Consider the following 27673-nt stretch of genomic DNA (forward strand, 5'->3'; position numbering starts at 1 on the left):
TTGGAAAGCTTATGGAAATACCTATCCAACAAGTGGTCATATGAAGGGATTATTTTCAGGTGGTCAGGTGATATAACCTAAAAACTGATTTTTGGACCCGGATTTTTCCATAAAACCCTCAAAAAGTCGAAAATGGGTCCATTACGGGCGCCCGTTTAATGTATGTCACATTATAGCTCGCACTTTAACCTTTCCAAAATGGCGCTATATGTTGTAATACCTTCTCTGGATCCAGAGATATGGCTCTTAGAATCTCGAAAACCCGGTTTCTACAAGTGGCTATTTATAGAAAAAATTATAATTTAAAAAAACATTTTGTTCCCGTTCTCGAGATTTGCACCTGTCCATAGGAGAAAGTCTTAAATCCCCGGCCGAAGGCCGGCTATGTAAAGAAACATTTATAATTTAAGAGAAAAATGTGTTCCCGTTCCCTAGATTTGCACCTGTCCATAGGAGAAAGTCTTAAATCCCCGGCCGAAGGCGGGCTACTTAAAGAAAAATTATAATTTAAAAGAAAAGTTTGTTCAATTTAGAGATTTAAAATTTCCCATAGACACCTATAATGTAAAGAAATGAGCCCTACAGAACCGAGTTCTGAAGATTTTAAGGGCCATATCTCTGGATCCAGAGAAGGTATTACAACATATAGCACCATTTTGGAAAGGTTAAAGTGCGAGCTATAATGTGACATACATTAAACGGGCGCCCGTAATGGACCCATTTTCGACTTTTTGAGGGTTTTTTGGAAAAATCCAGGTCCAAAAATCAGTTTTTGGGTTATATCACCTGACCACCTGAAAATAACCCCATCATATGACCACTTGTTGGATAGGTATTCCCATAAGCTTTCCAATGATACCCATATTGCAGCAATCGGTTCAGTAGAGCCGGGTCTAACCCGGGTTTTGTACCCGGAATTTCGGGTCCAATAACCGGGTAACCGGGTCCGTCCCCCAAGAAAATTATACATTTCCGTGATCAGCGCAACAATATCTACCTCTGGAAAAAATTTCAAAAAAATCGGAGAGTTTTTACTAAACTAGAGTTGTTCCCATTTCATATATAACGCAAGAGTCCAATCATGTAGAGCATCACATGCTAGCTTCGCCTTCCAAAATCTTGCTTTACTCGTTTACTTCAAATTTACTTGAACAACAAAATATGGCAGATTATTAGCCATTTTTAGAGATTACATCATAAACAGTCATTCCAAAAATCAGTTAAATTTTCAACAAAATAAACAGACAAGAGACGAAGCAGATAGAGTCTCGACAAGCAATAATTGACAGAAACAAATATAAATAAAACATAAAAAAACAAATATTATAAGAAAAAAAACACACTTGAAATTAAGAAGACTTAAATATATTTTTTTAAAAAAAGTTCTGATAATTAAGTTAAAACAAATATATGGGAAACCCAAAAACAAAACAATCTCTTATGCACGAATGTTTTGTTCATTTTCGATATTTTTACTAAACAAACAACTCTAATCATATAGAATACAAAAAAAAAAAGAAAATAAACAAAACTACTATTTAATTGAATATTAAAAAAATAAAACAAAAAACACACACTTCCATTTGTTATAAAACACATTAGAAATGAATGACACATTCAAACATCTGCTGCTGCCATTGATGTTTGGGTAGCAAGCCGAGACAATCAACATCATTATTATCAGAATAATTATCACCATCATAATTATACGATTTTTTTACTACTCGTTCTAACGCCTCTTCACACATGTGTGGGGGGCTTAACACATTTCCACTTTGCAGCCTATTCAGATTCAGTTCATCGCCGCTGTATCTCAAACCGAGTCAAATGGTGTCAAAATAAAAAAAACAAATGTTTGAATTCATTATGAAGTCGTTTCGCTTTTGTTTTTTGTGACAACTTTTTAACACTAATTTTCTGTATTATTTCATCTCAGAGTCATAGTCATGGATGGGGCATGGCATCATTAAAAAACTAAATAAAAGCAAAAAAGCCAGAACAAGTTCAAAGAACAAAATTATGAATAATAACGACGATGAACTTGTTCGGATATCAGCAGTATAAATTAAGAAAAAAAACAATAAAAATAGGAAGTTTTATTGGAATATTGATAAGTTTGTGGTTAGAACATAATAATATATTATAGAATTAGAATTATGTAATCAATTAGAAAAACAGACCTGAAGAGTGACCCCAGATAAAAGGCATGTTTTCATTAAAAAAGTGTTGGGATGGTCGTTTTGCTTGCAAAAAACAGGTGCCTCAGTTCTCCAACGTAATTTTTTCTAACCAAGAAAACGAAAACTAGTTAAAAAGCGTTAAGTTCGGCCGGGCAGAAATTTGTATATCCTCCACCATGTAAAACTCTGAGCTAATATGGAATTATAAGTTTTTTTTCTGTTGCGAAAGTACCTATGCCCACAAATATAACAATATACTGAAATCGTGTGGTACCTTTATTTGGGGGCCAAAAGAAAAGGTGGACCTATGTCCATAATTTCTTGGTCACTGGAACCCTAAACGTCAAATTATAGCTAATTTGGTCTAAAAATGTGGATAAAAACGTGAAAATATCTGAAATCGGGCGGTAACGTTATATGTGAGGATATACCAAAACGAGGAACGATATAGCCCATCTTCGAACTTGATCTAAGTTCAGACCAAAAACACATGTGTACAAATTATTCTCTAAACACATTACATTTTTATTATCCAGTATTATTTTTGCCAATTTACAACGGTAATATGCCAAGTTAAGTCGAAGAAGTTGAGATTTGTATGTGGTACCTTAAAAACGAAAAAGGATCCGCAAAGTATTTGCATCTTATGAGTGAAATTATAAAAAAATTAAGAGGTAAATGTACAATTTCCAAAATGAAACATATAGTTAGTTGATGGCCTCTTACGAAAAAACAAATTCAAAATTCGTTTTCTACGTTCCTTAAAAATAAATTCTTTGTAAATGACTTTTTGTGCTATTTTTAATAACATTGCTATAAATTTATGTTGAGCTTTACTAATGTTGGACCCGGAAGGGCAAGTCCATATTTTTTTTAATACAGGGCGAAGTCTCTAGCTTACGATAAAAAGAAATCCAGCTGCCATCAACTGCCACCCTGTATACCACGCCAAAATTCCGAAAATCGGGAGGTACGTTTATATGGGAGCTATAACTAAACTTGGACCTATATTGAACATTTTTGGCAAGGAGGTATGGTGTTCCCTTAGAACTTAAAATGCTAAATTACAGCCAAATCGTTTGGAAAATTTGGCTAAAATCGTCAAAATACCGATTATCGGGAGGTACGTTTATATGGGAGCTATACCTAAACTTGGACCTATATTGAACATTTTTTGCACGGACGTATGATCTTCACTTCGAAGTCAAAATACAAAATTACAGCCAATTCGGTTAGAAAATCTGGCTAAAATCGTCAAAATGCCAAATATAGGGAGGTACGTTTATATGGGATATATACCTAAATGTGGACCTATATTGAACATTTCTTGCAAGGTCATATGTTGTTTCGTCAGAACACAAAATGCAAAATTACAGTCTAATCGACTGGAAAATTTGGCTAAAATCGTCAAAATATAAAAAATCGGGGGGTACCTTTGTATGGGGGCTACAACCAAATGTGGACCTACATCCATTAAATTTGTTTCTCTCCCTTTTGAGCTCGTTATAAAACTATGTTTGAAATTTCGAGGCGTGAACTCGATTGGAACTATAACCGAAGGAAACAAACTCTAAAGTTGACCCCCGCAAACGTTTTAATTACCATGATCTGATCCCAGGTGCAGACCTGGAATGTTCGGACTCTTTATAGAGAACGCATATTAAAAATTTGTGTTTTTTCCATACCGTTTCCCATATAAATTATAGTTTGCTAACACAATGAATTTTTTTGTGAAATATATTGGTTTTTTATAAGAGTTATATGAGTTTTATGAAAACCCAAGGAGAATTTGTTGTATTTTTGTGTGTTTATACCCTCAGCCTTTAGGCTAAAGAGGGTATTTACACTTTGATACGACCAAAAATGTGCCTCATCGAAATAATGGTTTTAGACCCCAAGTATGTTTGTACGATATCCGTTTCAGACAATTTTGAGTAGATCTAGCAATGTCCGTCCGTCTGTCTGTCTGACAGGCTGGTGCGCACGATAACTCTCGAACGGATCAATCGATTCGGTTCAAATGTTGAGTATCGAAATATTTTGTCCAGATTCGATTTAAGTTCGAAGATGGGTCATATAGGTCCACTCCTTCAGGTACCTCCCCCATAAATGTTTAAAAATTGTCGCAAAACTTGTGCGCACGATAACTCTTGTAGGGAATAACCGATTTGGTCCATACTTTGCACATCGTGTAATATCTACCAAACATAGATGAGGTTCCAATATGGACTCAATCGGTCCACTCCTTCGGGTACCTCCCACACAAAATTTCGGAATAGTTCAGTTTAGGACCTGGTCTCGAATCGCTTTGTTTTGATGTTTACGCAGTTTGTATTCGCTGCTCTCTATACGACGCTGAAAATGTCATTAGGGGCAAGTCCATACTTCCTGAGAAAATAGCCTGAAAGTTACAAAAAACCCTATGACACCGTGTGTAGTGGTTGGAGAGCAATATAACTCTCGAACGGATCCGCCGATTCGGTCCAAAATTTGGCTTTCGTAATATTTTGTCCAAACTTAGTTCAAGTTCAAAGATGGATTATATCGGTCCACTCCTTCCGGTACCTCCCCCACAGAAGTTCGAACATGTTCGGAAAATTTGTGCGTACGATAAATCTTGAAGGGAGTAACCGATTTGGTCCATACTTTGCACATTATGAAATTTCTACCAGACTTAGATGAGGTTCCAATATGGACTCAATCGGTAAACTCCTTCGAGTACCTCCCACACAAAATCTCGGAAAAGTGCAGTTTAGGACCTGCTCTCGAATCGCCTTGGTTTTTGTTGTAACATCTTGTATTCCCTGTCCCCTATACGAAGGTACAAGTTTCCTCAGGGGCAAGTCCATACTTCCTGAAAAAATAGCCTGAAAGTTGAAAAACAAACCCTATGACACCATGTTTATGGGTGGAAGCGCAAGATAATTCTCGAACGGAAATGCCGATTCCGGCCAAAATTTGGCCTTTGTAGTATTGTTTCCAAACTTACTTTAAGTTCGTAGATAAGCCATATCGGTCGGGTTCAGGTACCTACCCCACAAAAGATCAAAAATATTCGGAATAATTGTGCGCACGATAACTCTTGATGGGAGTGACCGATTTGGTCAATACTTTTCACATTCTCATAATATCTACCAGATATAGATCAGGTTCGAATATGGACTATATTTGTCCACTCCATCTCGTACCTCCCACACAAAATTTTGGATAAGAATCACTTTGATTTTTGCTGAAGCAACCTTCATTCGCTGCCTCAATTACGTTGGTAAAAGTTGTTTCAGGGGCAAGTCCATACTTCTTGAGAAAACAGCACGAAGGTTGTAAAAACCCCCTATGGCACCCCCATGGTCTATGTCGGTCCATTCCTTTAAGTACCTTTTCCGCAAAATGTTTGAACTTTATCCTAATCAACATTTTTGTCGGTTCATACTACCAAAATTTTGAAACCCCCTAAATACATAAGTTTTTTTTGTGAAAAAAAAATGTTTCAATTTGCACAGGCTGAGGGTATATCTCTGACGGCAAAGCCGACTGATACTTTTTTACTTGTTTTATTGGTGTTTGACATTTTAAAATAGTTAGAACATATGAAAAACTCAAAATCACTCATATTTTTTAATTTTAACCTTGAATTGCTCTGCAACAAATTCGAATGTTTTTATGCATCGGAAAATTGATTTTGTTATCTGTCGAACAAAAAAGAACTATAAAAATATCTCTATCCGTTCAAAAGTTATACATAATTGAAATGTTAAATCTGTCTTTTTTTGCGGATGCGAAATCTGGAAACACACGAGTTTAATGGACGCCCGCCTATAAGGTTTCACAAATAAATGTCTGTGGCAAATTTTAAACAATTGGTGGCCGAACCGCATACGGAATGCTGCACTAATGGACTTCACCATTCAAATTGCAACTCCCGTTGTCAACGGAAATGGCATAGGATAGGACATTGCGCGTCAAGCGCTTCGTTGGAATACCCAGGGTAGAAGCCGTCGTGTTGGTGCACCAGCTAAAACGTGGAGATCGACGCAGTATTACATGCAGCAAACTCTTCATGGAACGATGTCAGTCAAGCATCGTACAACAAAGTACGATATAGAAGGATGGTTGAGGCCCTATGCTCCACAGGGAGTAAAGAATAACAGAAGAAGAAACAAAGCTGAAATATTCGCAAGTACAATTCAAATAAAAACAAAAATAGAAAAGTAGGATGTACACCATCCTATTTCGCACCACTGTAAGGTGATCTTTTCATTTTCAATTGACGGGCTTTGCTTTTGGAATACCCCTACTAGAAGCGGAGATATTAGCATAAGAATAAAAATTTGAATTTAACTCCACATATGTAAGTTTTTTGACAATTCTGACTCCTGAATATTATCCGACCATCACTAAAATCAATAGCCTTCTTCTTCTCTGGGATGCCCAACGACTCCAAAATGCCATTACGATTTGCGACCTGTAGCGTGATTACAAAAAAAAAAAAAAAACAAAAAATGAGATGTAGTACCGACTATTGCGATATCTCCGTTGTTTGACCACCTAAGTCAAACTACTTTGCATTCTTGTAAAGGTGAAGTTTTCCACTTCATTTTCAGGATTTCCTTTTGGAATACTCTTAATAGAAGCGTAGATATTCAAATTAGAATACAAACCTGTCCTTTTATGATCCAACCAAAGTCCAAAGTCAATAGGTTTCTTCTCCTCCAGGACCGCCATCAGTTCCCAAAATTTCGTGGCGATTCGATCCGATTGCGACCTGTAGTGTAATTACAAAGTTTAGATGGACAGAGGGACGGACGGACACACATAGCCAGATCGACTTAGCTCGTCGTGACATTCATTTTGGTATATTTAAGTATAGGTCTACGACGACTATTTATTTCAATGCGTTACAAACATTTTGGGCAAAACCAACATATAATACCCTCCCCACATCTACTGAGTCGTTGTGTATACGATGTCAGTAATTTTTATCGTGTTCAACCGTCGGTGGTAAAACATACGTATTTTTCAATAAACCTTCTTCAAATAATTTTAATAATGCCACTAGTGGCAGGTGTTTTTATATCATAAGAGTATCTCTGTAGACGGGATGTTAAGTGATCCTTGCACAAGTTCATTATCGACGTTCAATGCCGCCTCCAAAAAGTTTAGGGCCCCTCTCATTACAAACCTGTCTAACTTCTCCTATCATGCACTGCCCAATAAGAAGGTCTTCTGAGAGATCCATCCACCCTTTTAATGGGGTCCAAAACCAAGACAATTAACAAGGTTTTTCTCTCCCATCTGCCTTGACGAGATTACAAAACAGACAGGAAAGGCGTAGGAGATGACAGATCTAATTATCTGCTTTTAAATTAGTAGTTTAATATTATTACCGAGATCACCATTGTGGCGTAAAATTCCTTGATAGGCAAAATATAACTGACAAACTCTTGCCCTTCACAGAATATGCCGCCAATGTATCTAATCTAGGTATCTTGTCTAGGACTTGCACGTCCTGACCCCAATTTTAAGGACTAGTCGCTACGATTTAAAATGTGGATATTTCACCTTTGATTTCCCCCGAAATACTATGGCGGAACATCTGCCCACATTGAACCTAAGACCTCACTTGGAGAAATATCCTTGTAGGATCTCTAGGTGAGCGAGAACTAACGTCATCGACATGCAACCCATCATCAGTCGGTTCAAGCATGTCGCTAACAAAGATATTATAGACCATGGGACCCAGCGGGATCTCTACACTAACTTCTCGTTCATTCGAAAGGGAGCCTCCGACTTTCATCTTTAAGTTCCTTCCCCTGAGAAAACTTGCTACCAGTCTACATGTTTGAGTGTCAAAACCAAAACTTTTCATTTTAAAAAGTATGCCGCCCTGCCAGACCGAGTTGAACGCTCTGACAATGTCCAGAGAAACTGCGATTGTTCCACGTCTATCAAATGCTGAGGGTAAACAAATTATATTTTATACCATGAGCCAAAAATATTTGGAAGAAAGCTGCTTCAGACAATTTCAAGCCAATTTAGGCATGTCGTCTATCTGGCAGGCTGGCGCGCATGAAAACTTTCGACCGAATTCTCCGATTTGAGCTTTGTCCTTTCTAATATTTTGTTCAAATGTAAATAAAGTTCATAGATTGGTCATATCGGACCACTTTCTTGGGTAACTTGCCCACAAAAGCTCACAATTGTTAGCTGAAAAATGGTGAGCACGATAACTATCGAAACTTTGCACGTCCTAATAATTCTTCTACACATACCCAGGTTCGGTTACCATCCAGAGAAAATATCAAAATTTTACGTGTAGTTTATGGACATGTCTCGGGTCGATTTTTTTTTTGTAGCAGGCTGTGCTCACGGCCCCTTTCACGGTGTTATAATTTTAATCGGATGCCAGTCCATATTTGGATGATATAATGATCACAAACAAAATGTACGATGAGCATAATAATTTACGAATTGAGTATCCGATTTGGCCGAAACTTTTGCATATCGTAAAACTTATTTCAAGCAACAGCTTAGGGTACCTCCCTAACAAGAGTTCACTCAGTGTGCTGTTTATACCATCAGCGTAAAGAGGGTATATACACGATGAAAATGTACCTCATAATGATTTCACATAATTCATAGCCGATTTAGCCATGTCTGTCCGTCTGTTTGTCAGGCTTGTTCAAAACTTTGATCCTCGTAATATTTTATCCAAACCTAGATCAAGATCGCTCACAAAAGTTAAATTTTTCGCTAAAATGTACGCATCATTCAACTTAATACCCCTGTAAGGGAGTAACCGATTCGGTCGTAATATTTTGTAATATTTCCTGCAGGCATAGATCTGCTTCGAATATGGACAATATCGTTAAACACCTTCGAGTATCTCAAACACAAATTTTCAAAATTTTTGGCACAATTTTAGTTTATGGCCTCTTGTCGGATCGGCATGAATTTTTTGTAGAAGGTTGTGCTCGCGGCCCATTTCACGACTGTTCTATTTTATTGGCTGCAAATCCACACATCCTGAGGAATTGCTACAAAATCCCTAAACAATCCAGCCGGCACCAACTCAAATGACTCCGATTTAGCCGGAAATGTACACGTCGTAAAATTTCTTCCAAGAATTTTCCTCACAAAAGTTCAACATTTTTACTAAAGTGCAATTGAAGGGCTGTTAGAGGATCGTTAGAGAATATACCTTCATAAGCATATCCTTTACGAATGACATCGTTGTTAGTTATGTACAGCATCGAATATCCTTTCTTTTTCGGACATTCTTTTAATTTTTTTTTCGTAAAACTTTTGTTTCTTCATCGAAACCTATAGGACATTTCGGGAATAGTCCCAAATGGTGGTGTTTTGAAGTTACAATTTTTATATAAATAATCATACGAATATTCGGAAGGAGGTAACATATTTGTAAGTCCTTTAGATTGTAAATTATAAATAAAAATTAAAACTTTTCAATTATAAATTATAAGATATCGTTAGAAACACACCTTTAAACAAATCAAATTTTAAGCACTGATAATCCTTGAGACAATTCATACTTCAGCCAAAAGAATGAATCATACCCCACACAAATTCTTTAACATTTGTCAGCACAACTTTAATTGTTAATTTACCCTGCAAACATAGCTATGCCAGACATAGCCCACAGCAAGGTTAATTGAAGATTTAATTTCAGATGCTCAGTATAATTAAAATAAAATAACATAACATTGTAGTGTCTATACGGTAGTTGACAAAAACATGGTCACATTTTAATGATAACCATAATTGTTGGTATTATCTGCCATACAATCAGGTATGAGACAAACAATGGTAATTATTTAAATATAATCATCAAGAGTTGAATTAGAGTTTAATTTGCACTGCAGCAGCAGATTAACGATAATAAATCTTTCTTTCTTGTTTTGTGATAGTTTAGTTTAATAATTTATATCGCATTATCTGGCTCGTCGATCAGATTATCATCAATCATGGAGATAATGTTTGTCTACTTCTTTTAGTTAGTTATTCATTGGTAAGTTTAAACAGTGGAGTGGGGTTAAAGCTAACAAAATGGGAAACTATTGTAGAAACACAGTTTCTAAGCATTCGTATAACCTGTTCCAACTTATCAAAGTTCCAGGGACCAATATTTTAGATTTTGTTCTCTATATACGTAGTACTGTCTCTGTTCACTATAACCACTTCCAACTGTAGTTATGGCAATGCCTTAATTATACTGTTAAAACCAATGGTAATAATAATAAATAAACGAAGACGGCATGAGTGAATGTCACGCTTTGTAAAGCCGGTTTTGAATATCTATGGAGATGTGTTTTTGTTTTTTTTGCAAATGTTTAACAGCAAAAACTTGTGTTTATGACAATAATAGAGGCGAATAAACACAACAATAAAATAAACACTAATATTTAATCATGCGTGAACAAATTAAAAATCGCAAATAGACAAAATGATTAACCAAGGCTATCAATATCAGATGTTATGGTCAGTTTTACTGCAGATAATTTCACACCGCAGATTTCTTTTACAATCTCAACATTTTTTTTTTGAATTATCGTTTAATCGATGTTAGTAGATTAAGGAGTGGTTTGTGGCGCGAAAGACAGTGCAAAGTGGACAAGGTTAAATTAAAGAGATAATGTAAGAAATGTATTTTTAAAAGTAAACCTGTACATCAAACTAATAAACTATAGACATTCACTGGTGGCAAAGAAGCTCATCAGATGTATGTATTTCATGTGAGAGCTAACCAGCCAAAGGTTATTTTAATTGGGAAAGTTTATTACGTTTATATCGAATATTTTCTTGGACAAAACGTAATTGATATCGAAAGAAAGTGTTTATTGTTTTCTCTATTCGTTATCTACGGCAATTGAATCGATACGCAATTTATGTTATCAATGACAGTGACCGATAAGAAAATGACATTTCCTATTTGCAGAACCTATATAGACAGCGTAAACATAGGGAATCCACTCTTACGCCATGGCTTATTAATTAAATACTGAAAGATAAATAATCGTATATTGGTAGCGATATCTATATATACATTTGATAATAAATTCTGATAAGAAAGTTCATTGAATAGAAAATAGAAAGGCATATAAAGGGTGACCAATAAAATATGGGAAATATATTTTGTGACACAGCGTTATGAAACAAACGGCATAACAATTTTGAAAAATAATCAAACTTTTTGGAGCGTTTGTTGTCGCAAAAACAGTGTCTGGTTGCATCTAATTCGCATATACATTTTCGAAATACACTACATAATATCTATGTAGTCTGACAATATGTGTGTGATCAGAGAAAAGGTCGTGTAATTGAAAAGCCTGGTGAAGGATATCAACAACTTCGTTGTTTAGGTGCGTTGAATCGAATGTAAATACACATAGCCTTTTTTCTGACATTCTGTCAATTTTTTTGTAAAACCGCTGTTGTTTGTTCATCGAAACCTATAGGGCATTTCGGGAAGAGTGTTTTTTTTATCGTCGTATGGTGATACATTGAAATTAAAATTTTTATGTTAATAATCATACGAATATTCGGAAGGAAGTAGCACTTTCACAAGTAGTTTGGAACTGTCATATTGTGTAAAATGGTCGGGGCTGTGCCATGTCTGGACTTTTGCTTTCAGATTAGTATCACAACTCGTTGAAATATTACTTCTGGTGGTTTTGGGGTTAGGTGAGAAGTAAGTATCATTCTCATTTACATGAGAATACTCGATACTTAAATAGATTGCTTTTCACCAACAATCATCATATCAAAAAAGCTGGAAAAACCAAGTGACCATTACCTTCCCCGGAATGAAATCAAAACAAACAAGTAAAAAGTCGTTAAGTTCGGGCGGGCCGAACTTTTTATACCCTCCACCATAAAATAGTCTTAATTAAAATGGAATAATTAGGGTCCTTTTACAACTTTTCGACAATGGATAGAGTCCTACTGCCTCCCACTATTGCTTAAATTGCACTGTGAACACAAATGTTGGGGCAGAGATAATTCCTTTTGGAGATGAAAGCCCTTGGTGTGTGTATATTAAAAACCCCGAAGGACATATGCGCCGTGAGTCGAACTTCCGCGTTATGGCGTAATGAAGTTTTTGCATAATATACTCACCAAGGCCTTTCTTCCCCAAGAGGAATTTTCCGCGCCCCAGACTTTCACCTCCATTTTGTTGCACAGTGTTATCTAATCTAATCTAAAAAAATGTGTTCAGCTAGGTGAAAGGCACCACCTATGGGGCTATATCAAAGAGTCAACCTATCTTTAAATTTTTTTTTGGCGGAAAAGTTTTGTAGCTGCAGGGAACTTCAAGAGTCAAATTGAGGGTAGTTTCATCAAAACAATGTAGGCCCTCAAAAATGGACCCATGTTGACGAATTTTAGTGAAGAAATTTCGTGACCACTGAAAATTCCCGAAAATCGGGAGGTACAGTTATATGGGGGGATATACCAAAACACGGACCTATATTGACGATTATTTTTGAATAGACAAAATTGTAGCTAAAATTCTCAAAATACCGATCATTACAGCTAGTTCGGTTAAAAATTGCAGCCAAAATTCTCAAAATACCGAAAATCGGGAGATACCGTTATATGGGGGCTATACCAAAACATGAACCTGTGTTGACGATGTTTCGTTGGAGATGTTTTATGACCACTGAGAACTTCAAATGTCAAATTACAGCTATTTCGGTTAAAAACTGTAGCTAAAATTCTCAAAATACCGAAAATTGGGAGGTACCGTCATATGGGGGCTATACCAAAACATGGACCTATGTTGACGATGTTTGGTGGGGATGTTTCATGACCACTGAGAACCTTAAATGGCAAATTACAGCTAGTTCGGTTAAAAATTGTAACTAAAATGCTCAAAATACCGAAAATCAGGAGGTACCGTTATATGGGGGCTATACCAAAACATTTACCTATGTTGATGATGTTTGGTGGAGAATGAAACATCTCCAGATGCAGATAGTTCGGTTACAAATTGTGGCTAAAATTCTCAAAATACCGAAAATCGGGAGGTACCGTTATATGGGGGCTATACCAAAACATGGACCTATGTTGACGATGCTTGGTAGAGATGTTTTATGACCACTGAGAACTTCAAATGTCAAATTACAGCTATTTCGGTTAAAAACTGTAGCTAAAATTTTCATAATACCGAAAATCGGGAGGTACCGATATATGGGGGCTATACCAAAACATGGACCTATATTGACGATGTTTCATGACCACTGAGAACCTCAAATGTCAAATTGCAGATAGTTCGGTTAAAAATTGTGGCTAAAATTCTCAAAATACCGAAAATCGGGAGGTACCGTTATATGGGGACTATACCAAAACATGGACCTATGCCCATATCCTTTGTGATATAAGTTTGTTGATCACTAGGAACACTAAGTGCCAAATTATAGCTAATTCGGTCTGCAAATGTGGCGAAGAACGTCAAAATACCTCAAATCCGGAGGTACCGTTATATGGGGGCTATACCAAAGAGTGGACCGATATAGCCCATCTTCGAACTTGACCTGCCTATGGAAAAAAGACCCTCGCGTGCAGAATTTCAGTACTCTATTTCAGTCTTGTCTTAGAGTTTTATCCTGATCAAGAATATATATATACTTTATAGGGTCGCAAATGATTAGTTCGATGTGTTACAAACAGAATGACAAACTTAATATACCCTCCATACTATGGTGGAGGGTATAAAAATCCGAAAAAAAATTCAAAACATTTGCCAAAAATAAAACTATTATTAGTTAAATACGTTACATTGACTAGTCTTTTTCCGGCATTATATTAAAATTGCTGTTGATTGTTCAGCGAAACCTATAGGACATTTAGAGAATAGTGCTGTTATAACGTCAACTGGTAGTTTTTTGAAAATAGAATTTTTATATACATGATCATACGAATATTCGGAAAGAAGTAGCACTTTATGTTATAGTATGTTATATTGTTCCCTAACTTTATAAATCTCGGTTTACGTAGGGAATTGAGGATACCAAGCAACGGCCCCTACCGTCCCTTGGCTGACATGTGTCGTGCAATCACCCATGAGAACGTTAAAAACATGGGTTGATCGTTGGTCTAGTTAGTAACCCTTCCGTCCAAAAGGGAACATACTATGAAAAAAACAAAGCAAAAGAATCCCCGCAAACTTTTTAAGGACTATGAACTGCCAACGAGTACCTGGAATGTTCACACTCTTTTAAAAAATATACAAGGCCGATATTACTGTCATACAGGAAATACGATGGATTGGGAAAGGCGTCACAACAACACCAAAAGGAGACGCACTGTATTATAGCTGCCATGACATAAAACATAAGTTTGCTTGCGGATCTGTAGTTGGTCGGAGGTTTAAACATCTGGTCTCCAACTTCTCCCAAAAAAGCAAAATTCTACAATATCAGTTTTATTTGCTGATGCTCCCACTGAAGACAAGAACGAACAGACCAGATATATTTTACGAGCGAATACAATGATGACCGTTGTTTGAAATGAGAATATCTTTAGCCCAACAGTCGGGAAATTCAGTCTCCACAGTGAAACATATTACAATGGAACAATGAGAAAAGGCTATAGTCGGTACGGGGCCGACTATGTGATACCCTACACCACTACTTCTGTGAATAATCTTTTCACTCGAAAACATTTCTTTTATGGAGATACGAAAGTTTTCACCTATCTGGCTTTTATACCAAATGACTTAAGGCGAACTGAACCAAAATAATTAATATTTAATTTTACATTTGACTACTGTCGACATCACCAACATCAATAGGCTTCTATCTCTGTGAGAAAATTTCGTGATGATCCGATCAAAATTCCGACCTGTAGTGTGATTGCAGAAAAAGTGGAAAAAAGGGATGCATTAACGACTATTGCGATATCTCTATTATTTGACTACCTGCGCCAACCTACTTTGCATAATTTCAAAGATGGGATTTTCTACTTTCATAGTCAGGCTTTGCTTTTGGAAAGTCCCCAGCCAAAGCTGTGATATTCGTCATTATAACTAAAATCGCAAAACATGAACATTTGGGGTTTATTTGCGACTATTGTGATATCTTCGTTGCTTGATCACCCACGAGAACCTACTTTACATCGCTAGAAAGGTGATATTTTCTACTTTCATTGTCAGGTTTTGCTTTTGGTATACCCCTTATAGAAGCTGAGATATTAGCTTTTCTTTTTGTCTTTTTATCCAAATAAGTTTTTTGCCCATTCCGACCCCTAAATATCATTCGACCCTCACCAAAATCAATAGGCTTCTTCCCCTGTAGAGCCCCCAATAACCCCCAAAATTTCGTAACGATCCGATTAAAATTGCGGCGTGTAGCGTGATTACAAAAAAATTTAAAAATGGGATGAATTACCGACTATTGTGATATCTCCGCTATTTGGTCATCTACGCCGACCTAGTTTTCATCATTGTAAAGGTGGAATCTTCTACTTTCATAGTCAGGCTTTGCTTTTGGAAAGTCCCCAGCCAAAGCTGTGATATTCGTCATTATAACTAAAATCGCAAACATGAACATTTGGGGTTTATTTGCGACTATTGTGATATCTTCGTTGCTTGATCACCTACAAGAACCTACTTTACATCATTAGAAAGGTGATATTTTCTACTTTCATTGTCAGGTTTTGCTTTTGGTATACCCCATATAGAAGCTGAGATATTCGCTTTGGAAAAAAACGTTGTCTTTTTATCCACATAAGTTTTTTGCCCAATCCGACACCTAAATATTATCCAACCATAACCAAAATCAATAGGCTTCTTCCCCTCCGGGACCCCACAATTTCGTGACGATCCGATCAAAATTGCGACCTGTAGCGTGATTACAAGGTTTAGATGGACAGACGGACGGACGGACTGACGGACGGACACACATAGCCAGATCGACTCAGCTCGTCGAGACATTAATTTTGATATATATATAAGTATGGGTCTACGACCATTATTTCGATGCGTTACAAACTTTTTGGCCAAAACCAACTTATAATACCCTCCCTACATAGTGGTGTAGGGTATAATGATGCTGTTACACTTCGCAGCGGCAAAACATCGTAGCTAGCAGTATTAGATATAAGCATCTCGACATTCATAAGGGCACCTGGCTGTCTCCATACTAAAAAAACAAGAGCTCAAATTGATCACGTTGTTACAGCAAAGGTACATAACAAATTAACTAACAGCCGAGCTGTTAAAAACCAGAGGCGATATGCTGATAGGGTGTTTACATCATCTGGCAGGAAGTGCGCGTACCCTAGGATTGGGATCTGAGTATACTGTGTCCCGTCCACACGAAGGGAAATAAGACTGTGTTCTCAAACTACAGGAATATAAGGCAGCTCCTATTGGTTGTAATATAGTGTCAGAGATATTGTGCGAATGACTAAAACCGATGGTCAACGAAATAATTAGGGGATAAAAATGCGAATTTAGACCTGGCAAATCCACACGCAGAAAAATATATGTTAGAATCCAAACAAATATTTGGTTGAGAGTGATTGCAAACAAATATATGTTTGAAACATTTTGTAACATATCTCAATTTTATATGTTTGGGTACCAACATATTTTTTATGTTAGAACATATTTTTTATTGGTGGAGAGGATTTTTGTCAAAGAGAGTAACAACAGGGCCCTCGCAGCTGTGGAATACTGGTTTATAATAAAGAGGTGGGTGCATGGTGTAATTGGAGACGCAAAAGTTTTGTGATGTGCATGCGTAAAACACGTGTGTTTCGAAGCAAGCGAAGAGAAAAGAAAAAAATTGTATTAATTATGTTGGTCTTTTTGCTTCAGTGTTCTAGAGACAATCGTTGAGTAAAGACGGTAAAGTGAGTGAATAATCGGTGTTTTGTATATTCTTAAAGAAAATTTAGTAAATTAAATGTCCAATACATTTTATAATTGAATCAAAAAGGTGAATGGAAATATTTTATTGGACAAGGAAGAAATCGCATTTAATATTGGTAATTACATCAATACATTTTTCATGTACATACATACATATGTATATTTCGAATATAGATGTACCTATTTATTACATTATATAATCATTTGATTCCAGATGCCGATTTACCGATTTGATGATTTGAACTATGAAGAAAATGTGTTTTATTTCACAACTAAGGAGAAGCGTTCAACGATGTTTCTATATATTTTTTTTCTTTTTACAAGTACGACTTTTTATAAGTTATTTCATTCAGTTTTCTCTTTTATTAAAGTATGTTTTATATTTCTTTGTAATTTTTATGTACCTATGTATGTGCCTGTTGTGCTTTTGCTTCTTTTCTATGCCTTTCAATAAAACACCACCATTTATAAATATGTGTATATGTTAGCGATAGCCAGTGAGCGCTTGCTGAGAGCAAGTGAGCATACATTTCAATGTGTTTCACATTGACATTTACGCTCCCTGGCTCTCAGAAAGCGCCCACTGGTGCATGTGTTTTTTTTGTGGATTTTGGGTTTGCATTTGTCTGCACCCAAATATATAATTTGTTTGCATCTAAACATATAATTTGTTTGCACCCTAACATATAATTTGTTTGCACCCAAACATATATTTGGTTGTACTACCCAAACTTTTGTTATGTTTGGAACTGCTTGCAAATAAACATATGTTTGCTGCAAAATATGTTTGGGACATATGTTAGAGAGGCCTTTTATTCTGTATGCACCATTGACCAGATATTTACCTTGCGGCAAATCCTGGAGAAGAGCTAAGAGATGCGGATCGACACCTACCACATTTTGTCAATTATAAAGCAGCCTTCGACCGCCTTTCGCAGCCCTATGTTCAACGGTATTCCAAGCCATGTCTGAATTCGGTATTCCTAGCAAAGCTCATTTGCCTTTGTAAATGGCATTAACTAATATTAGGTCCTCAGTTAAACTAGGAAAGAACCTCTCCGAAGAGTTTAATACCAAAAGAGGTTTCAGAGACTTATTCAACAGTTTGCTGGAAAATGTTATACGAGATGTAGATGTTAAAAGAAATGACACAATTTACAGCAATAGCCACATGTTACTTGGTTACGCTGTCGATATTAACATCAATGGTCTATCAGTAAAGGAAGTAACTGATACCTTTAAGAAGTTCGAAGGAGAATCTGGATCTGGCAGTAAACGATGAAAAGACAAAGTTAGTAATACATATCTACATGTAATGCGTCCATAGATCTCGAACGAGATCGGACTAGCTGTGGAATTTGGCTCTTATAATTTTGAGATAGTTAAGTACTTCGTCTACCTCCGCAAACACAACAAATGACATCAGTTGTGCAATAAAAAGAATAATAATATTGGCAAACAAGTAAGCAGTTTAAGAACAAAGACACATCTCATGCAACAAAACACTTTACAAATCACAGATACAACCTGGGCTAATGTACACAGAAAAAATATGTCAAGAATTTTTACATATTTTCGTTCGTTATGTGGCTTTTCCATACGTTACAGGTACCTCACATAAGATACATGTGCAGTTACTTATATCCAAACGAAAGCCACTATTTTTTAAAAACTATGTAAGATTTTCATGTGATGCAAAATAACTTTCCTGTTATTCCCTACATTCTCATCGGTCTTATCGTATCACCATTACATTGACAATGTATCAACAAACCACAACACAACCCCCACCATCGTCTCACCATCACATTGAGACTATCAACAAACCACACACATACAACAACTAGACTTGTGTCGTTCATGAACGAACCGGTTCAAAGGAACGACTCCGTGAAAAGAACGAACGGATCCGTATCCAGCACATTCTTGTATATCGTTCATTTAGATTCCTGATGGCCAAGACATTGCTGCTTACAAAATAGGCAGCAAAACCATCACCTTTAGTTCTACAAAGATTTAAGATTTAATTTATTGAGCCTTTCATTTACAAACGTTATAATTAGATAGAGTTGTTATGATATTATGTAAAACTTAAGATTATAATTAATTTTACAAACACACTCGCGCAATCAACTCACAAATTTGCACAAACAAAACAATCAATGATTCAGTTAGCTACAATCGTTCAGTAAATCAATGGCTCATATGGTTCACCCCGTTCTTTTTGCTTCTTTCGTTCATAATCAAAACAGTAACCACCACCATTTTTTGCACACAGACAAACTCACACAAGCTGCGTCAGCGCTAGCATCACAAATTTGCACACACAAAGTGGCTCATATCGTTTCGTTTGAACGAAAAAGAGCCATCGAACGAAGTGAAAGATCCGGATCTTTTTGGTGAACGGAATGAAAAGATCGATCCGCTCAATGAACGAGATTGCCCAACACTAACAACAACTACCGCTGTCGCAACAATTGTTGCTAGATAATTGACAAACCGACGAACCAAACAACTACAGTGCGTTTGGTGTCGAAAAACAAAGTTCGTATAGTCAAATACTTCGCAACTACAAATTTGTAATTTCTTCAATATAAAGGCAACATCTAATGTCTCAACCTAGTGCTGATAGACTCAACATGTATGTACATACTCGTATGGTTCATATTGATTCTTGGCAAGACTTTATGAACACTATTCCTGAAATACAGTAATTTTTTTCTGTGTATGGTTCCGAAGTCAGATAAGGCAGTGCTTGGTGTGTTTGAGAGAAAAATTCTTCGAAAAAACGAAAAACGACGTCGTATGAAGCACAAACTGTATCTGCTATACAACGACATCAGTTCAGTAGAACGCATCGAGATACAACGATTGCGTGGGCTAGGCCATGTCATAAGAATAAACAGTGATAAACCCGGTGAAAAGACATATAAATACGTGCCGCATGACTTCACACGCAGAACCGGAAGGGCAAGACTTGGATGGAGTTAACAAGTGGAAGACGAGATCGAAAAACGCGAAGTAAAGCAAAAAATAGAAAGGAATGGAAATCTTTTCTTAGTTCGGCCTATGGGACAAATGTCCTGTAGAGGGCCAACTAAGTAAGTAATTGAAAATTGTGTAGTTTTCAAACAACATCGTTGTTAATTTTTTGCACTGCATTTCTTTTTCGGGCATTCTATTAATAATGTTTCGTAAACCTACCGTTATTTGTTCATTGAAATCTATGGGGTATTTCGGGAATAGTGATTTTATAAAATCAAATGGTGGAGTTTTGAAATTACAATATTCGAAAGGAAGTAGCACTTTTGTAAGTACTTTAGATTGTTCCGTAACTTAATGAAATGTAACTATCTCGAGGCTGACACACTTTGTAACGTTGTATATTAAAATCTCTGTTCGCTGGGACATCTACAATCGACCGGAGTAATTCATTTCCAAATATTTTTTGATTATTTTCGAGGTCCAAAGCTTTTTCAAAGTCTATTAGCAGAGACTCTAGAATATTGTGGCCTAAAATGAATTATATACACTCGCCTTACAAATAGAGAGGAATGGAAATCTTTTCTTGGTTCGGCTTATAGGAGGAGGGCCAACTAAGTATTTGAAAATCGTATCCTTTGCAAACATCTTCGTTGTTAGTTATGATACTTTCATCGAATGTTAATACACACAGCATTTCTTTTTCGCGTATTCTATTAATAATTTTTTGTAAAACTACTGTTGTTTGTTCATCGAAACCTATAGGGCATTTCGGGAATAGTACTTTTATAACGTCAACTGGTGATGTTTTGAAATTACAATATTCGAAAGGAAGCAGCACTTTTGTAAATACTTTAGATTGTTCCGTAACTTAATGAAATGTATGTCGAGGCTGACACACTTTGTAACGTTGTATATTAAAATCTCTGTTTGCTGGGGCATCTAAAATCAACCGGAGTAATTCATTTCCATTTATTTTTTTGATTATTTTCGAGGTCCAAAGCTTTTTCAAAGTCGATTAGGACAGACTCCAGAATATTGTGATCTAAAATGGATTATATACACTAGCTATACAAATGTAGAGGAATGGAAAACTTTTCTTAGTTCGGCCTATAGGACAAATGTCCTGTAGAGGGCTAATTAAGTAATTGAAAATCGTACCCTTTGCAAACATCTTCGTTGTTAATTATGTGTTTTGCATCGAATATTAGTACACACAGCATTTCTTTTTCGGATATTCTATTAATAATTTTTCATAAAACTACTGTTGTTTGTTCATCGAAACCTATAGGGCATTTCGGGAATAGTGCTTTTATAACGTCAACTGGTGGTGTTTTGAAACTACAATATTCGGAAGGAAGTAGCACTTTTGTATGTACTTTAGATTGTTCCCTAACTTTATGATATGTAACTTGCTGGGGCATCGACAATCAACTGTAGTAATTTATCCATCACATTAGATCGGATAAGAGCTTTGCATCGAATGTTAATACAGCCTTTCTTTTCCGGATATTCTATTAATAATTTTTCGTAAAACTACTGTTGTTTGTTCATCGAAACCTATAGGGCATTTCGGGAATGGTACTTTTATAACGTAAACTTGGTGGTGTTTTCAAATTACAATATTCGAAAGGAAGCAGCATTTTTGTAAGTACTTCACATTGTTCGGTAACTTAATGATATGTAACTATCTCGAGGCTGACACACTTTGTAACGTTGTATATTAAAATCGCTGGGGCCGACCGGAGTAATTCATTTCCATTAATTTTTTGATTATTTTCGAGGTCCGTAGTAGATTAGCTAAAATGGATTATATACACTTGCTATACAAATGTAGAGCAATGCCGTTCATTGGTATTGTTGAAGTTACGAAGTTTTTCGGTAATTCACACACACACACGACCCGAACGCAACGAAAGAGCACACAAAAGGGAGCAAATGTTTTGATTTGTTTTTGTTTTGCAGCATGCGTACTTACAACCTTATAAACACACTGTCAAAATTGCCAATATTGAGAATTTTGTGTGCCCTCTTCTTGGTCGGCAGTGATGTAGGGGAATGGAAATCTTTTCTTAGTTCGGCTTATAGGACAAATGTCTGTGAAGGGCCAACTAAGTATCCTTAGCAAACATCTTTTTTGTTAGTTATGTGCCTTGCATCGAATGTTAATACACACAGCATTTCTTTTTCGGATATTCTATTAATATTTTTTCTAAAACTACTGTTGTTTGTTCATCGAAATCTATAGGACCTTTCGGGGATAGCACTTCAATAACGTCAACTGGTGGTGTTTTAAAACTACAATATTCGCAAGGAAGTAGCGCTTTTGTATGTACTTTAGATTATTCCGTAACTTTATGATATATAACTAGCTGGGGCATCGAAAATCAACTGGAGTAATTCATCCATCACATTAGAACGGATAAGAGCTTTGCATCGAATGTTAATACACACAGCATTTCTTTTTCGAGCCTTCTATTAATAATTTTTCGTAAAACTACCGTTGTTTGTTCATCGGAACCTATAGGACATTTCAGGGAATAGTGCTTTTATAACGTCAACTTTTGGTGTTTTGAAATAACAATGTTCGGAAGTAGTAGGAATTGCCACCTTTGTAAGTATTTTGAAACATAAAAATTAACAAACATTAAAACTTACCGGCACTGGTAACTTCCCCATTATAAAAAGTTCAACTTATCTTCTCTACTTAGGCGACAGGAAGTGTAATATTCTATCGTTGAGATAATAATATTCGATTGTAGACAATAACAATATTTTATGATAATTTTTGCGGTATATTCGTTATTTATTTATTTATTTGTTTTCTTTTTTATTTTTATTTCTTAGAATAACATCAAACAGAACGAATGTTAAATCGAATCTCTAAGGTTATCAATTGCAGCAGCATTCATAAATTAAAAACATTTTTTGGCAATGACCACCACTGACAAAAATATTATTTTAAAATTTCAAGCACACAAACACTTTCTGCAATAAAGACACATCACACTCCACCAACAAAAAACAATAATTGTAGTTAATTTTTATTTTTTCTGGTATTTTTTTAATAATAATAAGAATTTGTTTCTTTCGTAATATTCTAAATGACGTCATGCATCAACTTTAGACACTACGTTTTTTTGTTAACTTTTTGTCAAACTGAAAACTTTGTTTTAAGAATATTTTTCTTTTCTAAACAACATTTCCATTGAGTTTACATTTTTATTATTAAGTTTTATATTTCGTTAAAAAAGGTAAACTGACACCTGTTATAGAAAACAAAATAAAAATAACAACATTCACAATAATTTATTCATGCTGTTTTTTTGTTTTGTGATCGCACGACCGTTAAACCTCGCCATAGATAATAATGATGATCGCCGTAATAATGCCACACAATTACGTCTGGGTTTTAATTTCATTTACATTGTTGTTGTTTTTTATGCATTTTGTAAAAACACTACAACAAAACGTTTTGTAAGCTTTATCGTTTCGTTTAATTTTGTTTTTATTTTCATTCAGATATCTACGCTTTACATCTCCGGTCCATGCGAATGCTGTAATCTCGCAAAAACATTTACGATTTGCGCATGTGCACTCTCTTTAGCTAGCCAGCCACCAAGTACCGTGCAACTTTAAATATCACATAACATGCAACCGATCGCAACTGACAATTGAACAAAAAAAGACACAACGACTGACATGCGCGAGACAATTGTTTTCTTTTTTTTTTAATATTTTTGCAAACAAACGGTAAACACCGTTTCGGCTCGTTATTTTTTTAACCGCAAAATGGTTAGTAGCTGGTTTCGTCGTCTACTACAGATGAATGTTTATGAGATACTGACTTAATAACAGACACAGAAACATTTGGTCGGCCACTCTGGCTGAGTATTCCGTTGAGTTTAATACGAGTTTTCCGAACAAATATACGTACCGAACATATGTAAGTACGTTGAGAAGACAGTCATCAACAGCTCAATGATGTTTGAAAACTATCCGAAAAAAACAGAACTTAAACAAAAGGCAATTGAAATTGTTCGTACAAGTGAATTGTCATGAATGGAGGGGTAGTATGGAGAAGTGTGGTTTCTAACAACAGGCCTCGGGGTCAATTCTGTTTCTATGAAAATGTGAAATGAATAATGTTATAAAGGAAATAGATGACAAATATTTTTCATTTTAAAATTTCATAGGCTTCAAACCAGACACAAGCGAGAACATTTTTGAAATTTTCTGTGGGAGGTGTCTGAAGGCGCTGATCTAAAATTTCTTATTGTCTTCTTTTTTTAAATAAACAAAATTTTGGTGCGTTTTTATTTTGGAAACTCAGGGAGCATTGAAACTAAAGGTGAAATAAAGCAATCGAATAAAACATTACAAAATAAAGTAAACAAGCTATTTTCTGCATTACTAGCAGTAGAAAAATAATGTCGAAACGAGCGAGTTTGCTTGCCACATATGAGATAACGATGTATGTTTATGACCTCTCCATAAGATTGTATGGCAGAAGCGTTCGTACACATTTGTGCACTCTCCCTCTCTCTTACACACTAGTCTAAGTTAGGTTAAGTCATATTGTAATAATTAGAATAATAATTAAGAATATTTTTAGTTTAAATAAATCAGTGCGCATTCAACAAGGAAAGACGTGTGTTTTTCCTAAACTAGATGCCGGTTTATCATTAGCCGGATCGGCGGCCGAAAAAAACTGACATAGCTAAAAATTCGCCTCAAATGGAGGAAATTGGGTCAGTAAAAGAGGAGTGGTGAAGTTTTAATATCTAAGTTGAATATTGTTCTGAAAGAAAGGAACATTCACCATCATGCTGCGTCAAAAGTAGACGGCGGCAAAAGTGTAGTGGAGAGACATCTTGTTCTCATCAACTGGGCTATTAAAGAGGCCAATGAAACCAAGTTTGAGGATTACAATGATGCCATTTATATGTACGTTGTTAAGCAGGCTGCTGCAGCATCGAAGCTGGCAGCTAAAAATGGAACGGTAACCTAGAAAATCCTCCAATTGTTTACCAAGAATGAGGAAGTGACACCAGTAATAAACATGATCCAGGACAAATATATTATGCCCCCGTCATTAGCGTAAAAATTGAATAACTGCGCCTGGATTGCAAAAAATCGGAGGGTATAATATGGAAATTGAGAGTCACGAACTTGACTTGAAGAAAGCTGAAGTGGCTAAAGCAAGCCTTGAAGCCAGAGTGAGCACTCAGTGTGCGGTGATAAGATATCATAACCTTAGAGATGAAGAGAAGATAGACGCAGTCAAGGTTGCCAAGACTCTAAATGAGAAAGTCAAGAATGCTTTGCGTGAGACTGAGGAATCTAGGGTAGCCAAGGAAGAATTAATAGCGGCCAACCTAGGGGAAGAACGCGAAGTCCTGGCTTTGAGGGCACTAAGACTGAAATTGAATAAAGAATTGGCTAACGCACATAGAGCGCGACACTGCAGCTGAATCCAGACGTGATGAATTGGCAGCACAACTATCGGCTAAAGATGCAGCTATTTATCAACTGCTGGTCGAAAGAGTTATGGAGGCTGAGAATCTCTTTAAACTATGGAAGAAAGGGAGGCAGTGAATGCAATGGGCAATCAATGCAAATCCCTGGAGGGCTGAGTCAGAAGCAGACTGCGGTAAAGAAAATGGTGGTGACGACAACAAATCAACAAAGGCGAGGGGGCTTCCAATCTGACCGAAGAAGCTGCTGACAGAAGGGATGAGACTATGGGGCCATATTCGCAGGAAGACGAATCAGTCAGTAGCTCGACGCCGCCCAAGAATGTGGTAGGGACAAGAACGCTGCAGACAGAAGGGATGAGACTATGGGGCCAAGAATGTGGTAGGGACAAGAACGCTGCAGACAGAAGGGATGAGACTATGGGGCCATATTAGCAGGAAAACGAATCAGTCAACAGCTCGGCAAGAATGAGGTAGGAACAAGAACGCTGCTAATACAAATGGAACATATGAAGGTGGAAAAGATGAGTAGCCTAAAGGAATAACCGGAACACTCGGTTGCCATGAAAGAAATCAAGGGTGCTGAAGCACAGATAGCCAATTGGAGACAAAAAAAGAAGAACAAAAGAAGGTGGTTGAAAAAAAACCAAGCACAACAAAGAGCCAGTGAAGAATAACTTGTTTTCGACGTGCGAATTAGCCCAAAGCCAGAAAGGTAAAGCCGTTGAGGAAGCATGACAATCTTCTACACTGGAAGAAAAAGCTATGCAAGACTAAGACCTTCGTCCACAAAAAGACGACTTTAGAACTCACAGAGTGAAGAAGCAACAAAACAAAAACGATTCAGCCTGGATGATGAAGCCTGCAGACAAAGGTGGAACGTGCAAGAGCGACAAGCTGGAAAGAGTGAGAAGCTTTGTGTGTGCCATAACTTAGCTTGCTGTTTTTGATTTTTCCGTGTTCAGAATTTTATTTGAATTTTTATTTTCAATTTTATATGTTGAAATAATTTTTAATATTTCATATGCACAAGAACTGGCTTTAGTGTAAAGTTTTTAAGATGAAACTCTAAATTCATTTTAAAAGTTTACTGCCAAAATGCAACAGTATAATGTGGGTTCGAATCTTCGGCTTTCCTTTTTCAGCTGCAAAAACTATGGGATCATTCAGCTCAAATCCAAGAGAAATCAATTAAAAATTAAAATTAAATGATCTTCGCCCTCAGGGACGTACGCAGGATTTCATTTTGGGGGGGTGGGGGAGGTGGTCACAACTTGACCAAAAATCATGAAAAATTCAAATGTTGTGTAGCGTTACGTAAAGCTATTTTAAGGGGTTATGGCCACTTATAAGCATGAGAAAAGCCATTTTCATGCATTTTTTTAAAAAAATCTATTAAACCTTAAGTTTCCTTCTATTTTTTTTTTTTTTTTTTTTTTTGAAAAATCTTACATTCAACTGCCCGCACTGTTTTTACGAAAACAGTTGGCGGTACCCACTGTAGTCTGAAAAAGAATAAACCGATCAGCATATATTTTTGTGGGATCATTACGAACCTAATAGTATTGTCCATTATCGAAAAGAAGTTAAAAAAATCAATTTTTAAAAATTTTGAACAGTTAAAATCAAAATTTAGATTTTAACAAAAACAAAACACCGTACAAAATTGATATTTTTTCTGACTCTGTCAGCAGTTTTTTTAAAGACTCTCTCGGTTAAGCACATGATTTATGTGTAGAATAGTCCCACAAAACATAGTGCCACTTCGAGGAAAAGACGTTTTTAGTTTCTATGCTACATACAAAACACAATAAATGTTTCCCTTCGAAATTTTTGTCCGATGGACTGGAAATTTTGGCACATATTCTATTCTATATTCTATTCTATATTTTATATGAAATAATGGTACAAAGTATATAAATTCAATAGAAAGAATTTATAATATTTAGTCCCAATTTACATTAGGCGAGTTTACTTGCTGCAAGTCTCAGTTTGTAGGAGAGACACGTAAGGGGTATGGAAGTGGAAAAAAATTGATCGTACCGGCAATTTTCAGGCAATTCCTTTTATATTTTTCGTTTTTGACATTATTTTCATTGTTTTGAAAACAAAACTTGCAGAAACAGAATTGCCAGTAAAAA

General features: G+C 36.1%; 1 protein-coding gene across 8 annotated transcripts in view; it reads right to left on the reverse strand.

Moving 5' to 3' along the window:
- The window catches only part of Kap3 (kinesin associated protein 3), a 209249-nt gene that overhangs the window by 109056 nt on the left and 72520 nt on the right, over positions 1 to 27673 (reverse strand). Inside the window, exon 1 of one of the 8 annotated variants that reach the window (XM_073977594.1) lies at positions 22714 to 23919. The exons of the other annotated variants lie outside the window; for them this stretch is intronic. Within the exon in view, the coding sequence (XP_073833695.1) occupies positions 22714 to 22734 (21 nt within the window). The 5' untranslated portion in view covers positions 22735 to 23919. Of the gene's footprint in view, positions 1 to 22713; positions 23920 to 27673 lie in introns of those variants that run through there. 8 annotated transcript variants of the gene reach the window in all.

This window comes from Musca autumnalis, unplaced genomic scaffold (assembly GCF_047663935.1).
Source record: "Musca autumnalis isolate F117 unplaced genomic scaffold, ASM4766393v1 scaffold_3, whole genome shotgun sequence".
Taxonomy (NCBI): Eukaryota; Metazoa; Arthropoda; class Insecta; order Diptera; family Muscidae; genus Musca; species Musca autumnalis.